Genomic DNA, 11,203 nt, shown 5'->3' on the forward strand with positions numbered 1-11,203 from the left:
AACAACAAAACAAAACCCAGAGACTCGGGTAAAGTTCCAATGAACAGTGCTACGATTTTTGCCATTTTGCCAGGGGCATAAAGGCTTCCCCTTTCCCAATTCATTTGACACGGAGGTAACAACAAGCAATACCTTATGAACTCTACTTCCTCCAATCTTGGAAAACAAAACTAATTTGTTTTTCTTTTTGTATAAGTCTTTCCTCAACATAAAAGAATTGAACACCAGTGGAAATCCCACAGGATTGTTTGTTGTGACTACAAAACAAAAGCAAACAAAAACCCACTGGGAAAGAACCTAGAAAAGCACTGGCCATAAATATCATATTATTAATATATAAGAAGGTCAATTGAACTGAGAAAAATCACAATAATAAAAACACACTTTTCCCTATCAAATTAGCAAAGTTTTAAAAATTAACAATGATAGCATTCAATGTTTGTGAGAATACAGTGTCATTTGAATTTACTGGGAAAAAATGCATTAAAAAAACAGGTAATATAGATTGAGAACCTTCTTAAGAACATTTATGCCCTTTGATCCTGTCATTCTACCCATGAGGAAATAATCTGATATATATGGTCATAGCATTAGACACAAAAATATTCATTCAACACTATTACCATGACAAAAACTTAAAAACAAATTAAATGCATAAGAATTTCTGTACATAAAATAACTGAATGAAGACATTAAAACAATGCCAAGAACACGTTTTTAGTAACAAAAGAAGATGCTTATTTTATAGTATCAGGTCAAAGAAGAGAAAATGTAAAATTACACATATGCCACATAATCAACCATGTTAAAAATCAAAGAAAAAACAGAACAGAAAGAAAAAAAATGTTGCTAGTGATTCTCACTGGACAGAGGCATAAGAGATCATTTTATTTTCCTTTTATAAATCATTTTCTAAATTTTCTATATATTTTCTAAATTTTCCACAAAGAGCCTCTACTATTCGGCCAGGTTTTAAAAATTGCTTTTTCATTTAATTAGAGGTTACATAAATAGTGGCTTTGCACTTAAGTAAACGTTCAGGCTCAGTCTCCTCACCTATAAACAGGACAAGAATTCCTTTTTTTTTTTCTGCTTTATCTCCCCCAGAAGCCCCCTGGTACATAGTTGTATATCTTAGTTGCAGGTCCTTCTAGTTGTGTAAACAGGACAAGAATTCTTTCCTTTCAAGGTTACTGTTAAAATGAACACAGAACTTGACACATACGTTGACACTGTAGCTGTCATTATTCATTATTGTACTGTGGACGGATGAGAGAGCACAATGCCTTTAACATAAACATAGAGATGTTTTCCCCTTTATTAAGTGGTTCTAAACAACTGCACTTTGAGGTTTTGTAATAATTTGAAATGTTTTCCAGTCTCCCCCGTTGTTGTCATGCTGTGACCTATTTCCTATAGATAGAGCTTCCCCTATCCCTTCTAGTTTCCTGTTTCTAGTTTTCAAAGAGCTTAGAAATCAGATAGTCCAGTCCAGAGGTTCTAGATTGGCAACTCACAAACATGGGCTGTTGACCCACACAGTAATGTACCAATATTTGAATTAGTAGCCAAAATGTAAAATTCAGAAGATTTCATATAAAAACACAGATTTCCAGCTTTTGAAAAGTAGGAAGATTTGGCAACACCAGGGCTGGTGTCATCAAACGGCACATGCTCTTCAGTCGACCACAGTTCTCGTTACTCCCTAATGACTCCCAAGCACTGACACAGAAGGTCAGCTGCCCTGTATCAGGACACTTGAACTGTTTTATCTTACTCCAGGCCTGATGCACTGTTCAGCCTCAATAGTTATTTGATTTTATGAACCATTACCCAGTTGTATTAGTCAGGGTCCCATCAAGACAGAAAAATTATAAAATAATTTAAACAGGGAAAGTTTAATATAAAGAATAACGGGGTTGGGGTACAGCCATGTGCCGCATAATGTTTCAGTCAGTGATGGACCGCATATACTATGGTGGTCCCAGAAGATTAGTGCCATATAGCCTAGCTGTGTGGTAGGTGGGACCATCTAGGTTTGCGGAAGTATACTCTATGATGTTCGCACAATGAGAAACTTGCCTAATGACACATTTCTCAGAACTTATCCAATCGTTAACCATGCATGACTGTAATAAGAAAACAGCTAGTATGAGAGAACTCTAAATATAAAAGTAGCAGATAAAAGGAGCAGTGATTACTCTATGACCGAGATAAGAGTGCTCAAAGGTCCCACGAGGGCTGAGATCCAAATCCTGCTGGAGAGGGCATGGCTGGGGCTCAAGGAATGGCTGTAAAAAGTTCGGGGACTGGTTCTGACTTGGGCAGGGCTAGGCTCCTCACACCAAGCAAATGCTGGGACACCAGCTGGGCATCCTACAATTTAACTCAATTCTAACACTATCTGCCTAGAGACAGTGTCCGATCCCACAGGTTAAGGGCTCAGTCCTACAAGAAGCCAGTGCTTCTGACCGACTTGCTAGATTGGAGGTTCCAATGACCCCCTTTTCTTGTGTTTGATTAATTTGCTAAAGGGGCTCACAGGACTCAGAGAATCATTTTACTTACTAGATTACTGGGTTATTGTAAAAAGATATAACTCAGGAACAGACAGATGGAAGAGATGCATAGGGCAGTGTATGGGGAAAAGGCGCAGAGCTTCTATGTCCTCTCTGAGCTCGAAACTCTCCCAGCACTTCCACGTGCTCACCAACCCGGAAGCTCTCGGAACTCTGTCCTTTTGGTTTATGAAGGCTTCATTATATAGGCAAGATTGATTAAACCCTTGGACATTGGCGATTGATTTAACCTCCAGCTCCTCTCCCGTCCCTGGTGGGACTGAAAGTTTCAACCCTCCAATCACAAGATTGGTTCTCCGGGCAACCTGCCCCCATCCTTAGGTTACCTAGGGGCATTCCAAAAGTCACCTCATTCACATAACAAAAAACACCTTCAGGGCTCTCAACACTTGGGAAATTCCAAAGGTTTTAGGACCTCCATGCCAGAAACAAGAATGAAGACCAAATATATATTTCTTATTATAAATCACAGTATTACAGCAGAGAGGTTTCTGTGGTGCCACACTGGTGGAACTTGCTGGAAATCCGCACTCTAGGGTGTCAGGGAAAGCTGCTCATGGCAGAGTCTTACTGTAGAGAGACTCCTATAAAACTGCCTCAGGGGGTGCCAGTGGGAACTACTGACTGCTGGGTGCTGTGTGTTCAGCAGGAGTCTGGGGCTTGAGAAGCTGCTTGCAGTGCAGGAGACGGGCACTGGAGTAGCCTCGCTGGAGGCTAGAGAAGCCACACACGCTGCAGGAGGCTGCACCAGGGAAGCTGGACACTGGGGAGGCTGCCTGTGCTACAGGAATTCGTGCCAGAGAAGTCACCTAGGAGCCTGCTGAGCAAGCATGCCAGAACCAAGAAGGAAAACCTCCTCCTCTTACAATTTCTCTCCAGTATCCTCTATTGACAAAACTCGACATCGTGCCAGCTGGCAGCGGAAAAATATTTAAAGGGTCCATATCCATTTTTGCAGAGTGAAGATTTGGAGTCGAGAGGCAACAAATTGATAACTGGCATACTAGCCTACTAGAATTACATAAAAAGGCACCGAGTGAGAGCCAGGACAACAGGGAGCAAGTAAAATGCTTGCTCTTCAGGCTATTTAGCTAATCAGACTTTTCTGGTCCTTTAGATTAATGAGGTTTCTGGATGGACAAGTTCTACACAAGAAAGGTGCTACCAATATTCTTCTCCTTCATCTCCCTTATTACTAATATTTATTAAGTACTTAATATGCCAAGCATGTTCTATTATAATCATGTTACAGATATTAACCCACCTAGTCCTCACAACAACCCTATGAGGTAGGTACTTCTATTATCTCTACTTTATATACAATTCAGGTATAAAAAGTTCAAGTAATTTCCCTAGGCTCACATAGCAGCAAATGGCAGAGCCAGGATCTGAACCCACACAGTCTAGGTCCAGAATCTATACTCTTAAGAATTATGCTAAACTGCTTCTCTATAAAACCCATCTCACTGTTTCATTTTATGCTTTTAGCACCTGTTTTCTTCTGCCAATTTGCCTTTGTCAAATGCATAAAGAATTAATAAAAGGCACATACAACAAGGTGCAGAAGCCAGGGTACAATTTTTTGGCTAATAGAAAAATGACCCCCAGATAACTAATGGGTTTGCGATAGATACTTGATTCAATTATCTGGTAGTTAACCCCAAGACCCCATCACTTAAAAATCCGTATAATTGAGGTAGAAGAATTTCCAAACCAAGTGACACCTATTTCTATTTTATTTCAATAAAGTTAAGACATCGTGGGGCTGGCCCCGTGGCCGAGTGGTTAAGTTCGCGCGCTCCGCTGCAGGCGGCCCAGTGTTTCGTTAGTTCGAATCCTGGGCGCGGGCATGGCACTGCTCATCAAACCACGCTGAGGCAGCGTCCCACATGCCACAACTAGAAGGACCCACAATGAAGAATATACAACTATGTACCAGGGGGCTTTGGGGAGAAAAAGGAAAAAAAAATAAAATAAAAATCTAAAGTTAAGACATCGAATATTAGAGCAGATTCAAGGAGGATTGAGATTTCCATAATCCCATGATAAATTTAAAGAAATACCTGTACTCAAACGTAGCATTACTATTTGTTACCTGGAGTTCCAAACTGAGCTACAGAGGATCTTAAACCTTGTTATCATTCAACAAAGACACATCTAAATTCTTCATTTAAAGGAGAAGTTAAGACTGTCACATACAAAAGCATTCTGAATCCATTTCAGGTCTTCTTCCCTCAAAAAGGATGTCAATTCTTCTTTTTTTTTTAAAGATTTTATTTTTTTTTCCTTTTTCTCCTCAAAGCCCCATGGTACATAGTTGTATATTTTTAGTTGTGGGTCCTTCTAGTTGTGGTATGTGGGATGCCGCCTCAGCATGGCTTGATGAGCAGTGCCATGTCCGTGCCCAGGATCCGAACTGGTGAAACCCTGGGCCGCAGAAGCGGAGGGCGCGAACTTAACCACTTGGCCATGGGGCTGGCCCCCAGGATGTCAATTCTTGAACAGGACAATTTATTATTGACTAAATTATGAAGATATCAAGTGTGAAATTAATCTTGGATAATTAAAATAGCAACTGCTTCAGATTCCCATTTGGCAGGTGTTAATTTAAAGGGCATCTAAGACATAGTTCTTTCTTATAGGTTTCAATGGTATTTGGAAATTGATTACCTCTGTAGTTGCAATTCTGCTACACTGTCTAAGCATAAGGCATGAGACGTACTGAGGAAGGGAAATGTTAGTGATGTTAAAGATATTCTATTCCTTACTTGGGGAGCTTAAGGGATAAAATGTTAGTGGTGTTAAGATGTTCCTAATTTGGGGAGCTAAAGGTGTCAATTTAGATTCATGATATTTTCATTTCTTTGTTACACAGCGTTCATCAGGAAAAGAAATATCTAATGGTCAAGTGCTTTAGACTGGTAATTAAACTGACTTAGTTTCAAATTCCACCTCTACCAGTATTTGTGACCTAAGCCTGAGAATGCTCATGTGTAAAGTGAGGTTTAACAGCATCCCCCTCACAGTGTTGTCCGGAGGATTTACTAAGATAATGCACATCAGGGCCTGAGACACAGAAGGCGCTCAATAAGCTTAACTATTATTAGTATTATTATACAAATAAGTCTCAATGATGTTTATCCACATAATACCCTACAGAAAAAAAAGTTTTTCAGGAAAATAATATTGAATCAGATTGTAATTGATCCAAATTTAGTTTTATCAAGCAAAGATACTTATGAGACAATAACCTTATCAGACAATAATCTAAGGAAAGACAAAATTACTGATTGCTTTCCATATATGGGTAAATTACAGAGAATGCAAAGTTTAAAATGTTAAAGTTTAGAAACGAAACTCCAAAGAGGTGTAAAATCTTTTGTATTATCATAAGAGAATAAAAGGTTAATATCCCAGACAATGCAGAAGTCCTAAAAAATGCAACTTTGTCAAATCTATTTCAAAAAGAACCAATTGTGGAAGAAACAGCATACTGATCAAATTTGTTCTTTAGATACAAACCTTTGATTTGGTCAAAGCCGCAAAGACATTTATTATGAATGAGTCAGTTACAGACACAAAACAAAACTTTAACACATGAAAAACAAAGTAAAGTTTAAAATGAGAACAAGGATAATGAAGAAAAGAAAGATACTCTAAGGCAGAGAGACTAGAGGAAAAGCCCTGGCCTCTCCAAACGGGACACTCATGGCAAACAGCACTGCCAACCCCAAACAAGACCTTTCCGATTCCAAACAAACTACTGAGATGTTTTCGAGATTAGAGGGGGCGTAGGGGGAGGGGAGGAGTTTACCCATTATCAGAAGTCTGTTCCATAATAAAAAGTTTAAAAATTATAATTCAGAATAATGAAAGTGAAAATCTTAAAAAGTTTTAGTAATCAGTAGTGGAAATAACCCTCAACGTTTTCTAAGGTTCTCATTATGTTCTAGATACAGCATTAAGCCCTGTGCTTTTGTTATTTCATGACATCCTCACAAAGATCCTATAAGGTCATTTAACAGAAGACACTTGGATGTTAAACAGCTCGCTCAAGTAGTGACACTGATTTTGAACTACACTACCTGCCTCAGACAGTTCCTTTGGAAATTAGCACATTACTCATTACCTTAAATTCTTTATGGAAGAGTAGTAGCACTACTTTCGTCTGCATACTTACGGATTTATACTGTTTTAACATATGAAAAAAAGTAGCATTATAATCCAAACTGGTCTGCGACAAGAAAAACACGAAACTGAGATTTTCAAAAAAATTTATAGCAATACAATTATTATAATTCTAGCCTGTTAAATCTAATAACACTACATTTCAGCTTGTATTTTGTGTATCTTTTTTCCACTTCATGTTCTTAGTATTTCATTTTCACAAATATATTGGTCTGCAATGGAATAGAAATTAAACAAAAAGAAAAAGTGGTCATTTACCAGATAGTGTGAGGAGCACCACCCTAGGGCTCTGGTGCAAACATAGCTTGCTCTCTGTTACCAGCTCTGTGACAAAGAGGAGACATGCTCAGGTAAACAACAATCCTCAGATAATCAATCTAAAACCCGACTTTGGCCACCGTTTATATTTTAACCCATTCATCAATCAGAGCACCTCTAAACTGGGTTTATACCAGGTAATGTCAACTTGTAGGCTCCTTACCTACTTATGTAACACTTTCATTTAGAGCCAAAGAAAACTGCTCATGAACAAGTGAATCTAAAAAACATAAGACGGTGCTAAACTAGTGTGTCCAACTGCTTTCCAGACAGGACCTCATTCGTGTAAACCAAGCTTTGGCCTCCCTTACAAGTTTACTTTTTCTCCTTCCCATATAGTGAAGAAGAGTGCATCTTGATTATCACAGTGGCTTAAAAATACATTTGAGAAACAGAGATTTTTTTCCTTTGTTTTAGAAATCATTTAGGCAGGAAGGTAGTTACCTGGTCACAGGGCAAGGAAGTTTCAAAAGCACCAAGAAAGCTGGTGTGGGGGCAATAAAAGATGGAGAAAGTGACAGAGAAATCAATGTCACATAAACTTCTTGAGGGTCAGATATGGCAGGTAGACACCACTGCCACAGCAATTTCAGACTACTCGATTTCAACTCATTTATAAATACCAATCCTGACATAATTAATGGCTTTATTGATCTTTTATTCCTGCTGTGAGAAATTCTGAAGAAAAAAGTGCTGAATGACAAAGCAGCAGCTAGATTAATAACATGAATAAAAAGCATCTTTTCACCTAAATAAAAATGAACCGTAAGATAAATTAGGTTTATCAGTCCTTTTATTTATAGTAACTCCAGTCCCTAAGAAAAGCTAGACTTCCTTAAAAAGGAAAATTGTTTAGCCAATGTAGGAGTCTGGGGAGCTATTTCCTGAGGGAGAAACTGGGCTTCCCAGCCTCCAAGAATGAAGTTTATTTTTTACAAATGTATCATCTTAATAGTGGTACAATACATTGGTGTATAATAACAGTATAATCTCTCTAAAGAGAAACGCTTAATTCCTAGAAGATAGAAACCACGAGCTGAATTCTAAAATGTCTTTGACTAAATTATACATAACTTTCATTTTTATTCTAACATCTCAAAATGCATTGTTTCTGCTGGAGTAATAAACAGATACTATGAATACTGACTAATAGCATTTTAAGATTTACTGGAAAAGACCACTTGATCATGAATTTAGAAAGCCATAAATGACATGTCATACTAATTATCTTTATTAATGGCCTGGTTAATTACACCTCTCATTTCACTGAAAGGAAATGTACACGTGGACAAAAAGAAAATAAGTATGCACTTGCATCACTTATTATTGAGTGATTGCAAAAATCACTCAAGATAGTTTGAGAAAATACTGAAATTGGAAGAGTTCTAAGCATTTTATAAAAATAAAAAGTTTTGACAGTTTCTTATTTGAATTAATTATAATTCTTGATAAATGTTCTCAATAAGTTTGTAAATACACAAACCAACTTAAACCTCACAAATGTCAGCCCTAACAATGTCAATAATTTTGATGTAGTTATAAGAAAATATGGTTTAGGGGCCTGCCTGGTGGCGCAGTGGTTAAGTTCCCGTGTTCTGCTTAGGCAGCCCCAGGTTTACCAGTTCGGATCCCAGGCCCAGACCTATGCACTGCTTATCAAGCCATGCTATGGCAGGCATCCCACATAAAATAGAGGAAGATGGGCACAGATGTTGGCTCAGAGCCAATCTTCCTGGAAGAGGGCAGAGGAGTATTGGTAGCGGATGTTAGCTCAGAGCTAATCTTCCTCAAAAGAAAGAAAGAAAGAAAGAAAATACAGTTTATGTCAGAGGACAGACAGCAGGCTCACAAGGTAATGGGAAGTCAAGTGGCCCAGATGATGGAAGGAGGCTTCACAGCCAGGAGGACCTCGACAATCTACAGCTCTCAGCTCTAGCCAACTGATGCCCTGAGGGAATACAGATGACAAATAGTAACAATAATAAAACTAAACACTCTGCTAACCTCACAAAGCAAGTCTGTGGCCGAGATGTGCTACGTGGGCTACTAGTTTGCTACCTTTGCCACAATGGACAGTGGGCTAAGAAGTGCTCTAAATTGGAAAAACCTAGATTCAAAAAACAGCTGATTCTAACACATTTCATAAAGTTGTCCAGGTTACATAATCTGAGTCTCAGTTTCCTCATCTATACCTCACTGACTTTTAAAAATGAAGTTAGGTAATGTACATGCTCAATAAAACTTAGTTCCATGTTATCCTTAGATGCTGATGGGTACGGGTAAAAAAAGGAATCAGAAAGGGAGCAGCAAGAACTCAAGCCTCCCTTCCACCAGGTGGTGGCTTTACTATTTCTCAAACTCACAATACCTGGTCCCATCTTCTTTCCCACCCACAGGCTATTTTCTTTACCAGCGATGCCTCCTCTTGGCTCAGGTTTCCTCAAGGCCTCCCTCACACCTCACCCATACCTCCTTCCTACTTCAGGCCAATCTCCTCTCCCTCCTTCCTTTGAAAGCACTTGCAGGCCCGGCAGGACTACTTTACTGCTGAGCCCCAGGGCCTACTCATGAAGCCCGTTCCCTCTGAAAGCAGAACTTTTCTCCCAAATCTCTGAGCACTGTGCATGCTGTGAACTCTGTGTGACAACCTGAAGAAACTATTTGCATTTTCCTTGAGCAAGGCTTTCATCTATCTTTCTTCCCCATTAGTTTATGTTTGTTCAAGTAACGAGAAATAACCAAATTAACTCAAATGTCAAAACATTAACAAAAATTCATTTCTAAGCAAGAATTGAAAACAACTTCGAATACCTACCCCAATGCTCTTTCTTTAAAAGGAAACATGAGTTAAGAACAACCTAATTTAGGTTTTCTTACCTTCATTCTAACACAGGTATCCAAAAAAACCACCTTTCCTCCAAAACACTATGCTTGATTTTCTCAAAAAGAGAAGTTATATTGATTTCAACTCATATGGACAAATAGCACTGTCCATTTATATTTCTTGATGGCAGCCTGGAACCTTGATTCCTTACAACTTCTGGGAATCAAAAGAATGTTATGGTGCCTCTTTCTAGGAAAACGCACAGAGCCCCAAATTTTTGTACGCAATTTCAGGGGGTTCACAGTTCTCCAGATCTTCAGTGGATCTACCCACCCCGTTAACTCCAGTACTGAATATGAGGTTTGTTTCTATTATTAAACGTCATAGATCTTTTTAAAACATAGGCTTCCTTAATAAGATCTTTAGCTCTGAGATCAACTGGGGAAGCAGCTTCCCTCTACAACCGTCACTACTTCTTAGCAGCCATCCTGACAGCTGACAAAAAATGGAGAATTTCTTACCTCCGAGAAATTAACAGCCAAGGGAATGATTCCAGCCACGTAACATCCCACCAACATAGCCAGAGACAGCAGACTAATGGAGATGAAATCATCCATTCTGCCCTCCTTTATTCACCCACCACCACCAGTCTACAAAATTTCAATGGCTTCAAAGGACGCTTGGGTTCTTAAACGCGTGTGGTGATTCCAAGAGAACAAGCGGACTTTCCAGTTCTTTCGTCCTCCCCACTAGCAGCTGGGTTCACGAGACACCTTTGTCTTGAACGTTCCTGGGAACAGCCCCTTTTTGCTGATATTAGCACCAGAGAGAACTTTCAGTAATCTTAGGTCCCAGCCCCTGGGTTTTCAGATGCCTGTCACTGGATTCCCGTGGGTTAAGAGAGATGGGAAAAGTCAATGGGGAAAATATGCGAATGAGCGATTTCCTCACTTGTCGGAACGAAGGTGGCCACAGTGGGCCCACTCTCTCCACAAACAACGTCGCGGGTGGCAGCAGGAAAATCCCAGCGAACTTGTTCGTTCTCCCGAAGCCCCTATCTCCCGGGGACCCCCACACCGGCGATCCCCCCCAAGGCTGGGACCAGCCCACCAGCCCCGACAAACTCTCCTCCGAGTCTAGAATGGGAAAAGGAGTCCTGCCGGTCTCTAACAATGGGTCTTAGCGGTTCAGCAGCGAAGCTGATACAAAGCTGTCTGCCCTATACCCGGTACTGCCCATATTACTCCACTCCGCTGGGCCTTCACCCGGAGCCACCGATACTACAGCTGCCATG

The 11,203-nt window shown here is 39.7% G+C and overlaps 1 protein-coding gene across 1 annotated transcript in view; it reads right to left on the minus strand.

The window, feature by feature from the left end:
- The window catches only part of LOC124233753 (zinc transporter ZIP9-like), a 50,087-nt gene extending 38,932 nt beyond the window's left edge, over positions 1-11,155 (minus strand). The window contains exon 1 of the mRNA XM_046650928.1: positions 10,431-11,155. Within this exon, the coding sequence (XP_046506884.1) occupies positions 10,431-10,526 (96 nt within the window). The 5' untranslated portion in view covers positions 10,527-11,155. The remainder of the gene's footprint in view (positions 1-10,430) is intronic.
- Between the last annotated feature and the right edge of the window lie 48 nt (positions 11,156-11,203).

This window comes from Equus quagga, unplaced genomic scaffold (genome assembly GCF_021613505.1).
Source record: "Equus quagga isolate Etosha38 unplaced genomic scaffold, UCLA_HA_Equagga_1.0 220_RagTag, whole genome shotgun sequence".
NCBI lineage: Eukaryota > Metazoa > Chordata > Mammalia > Perissodactyla > Equidae > Equus > Equus quagga.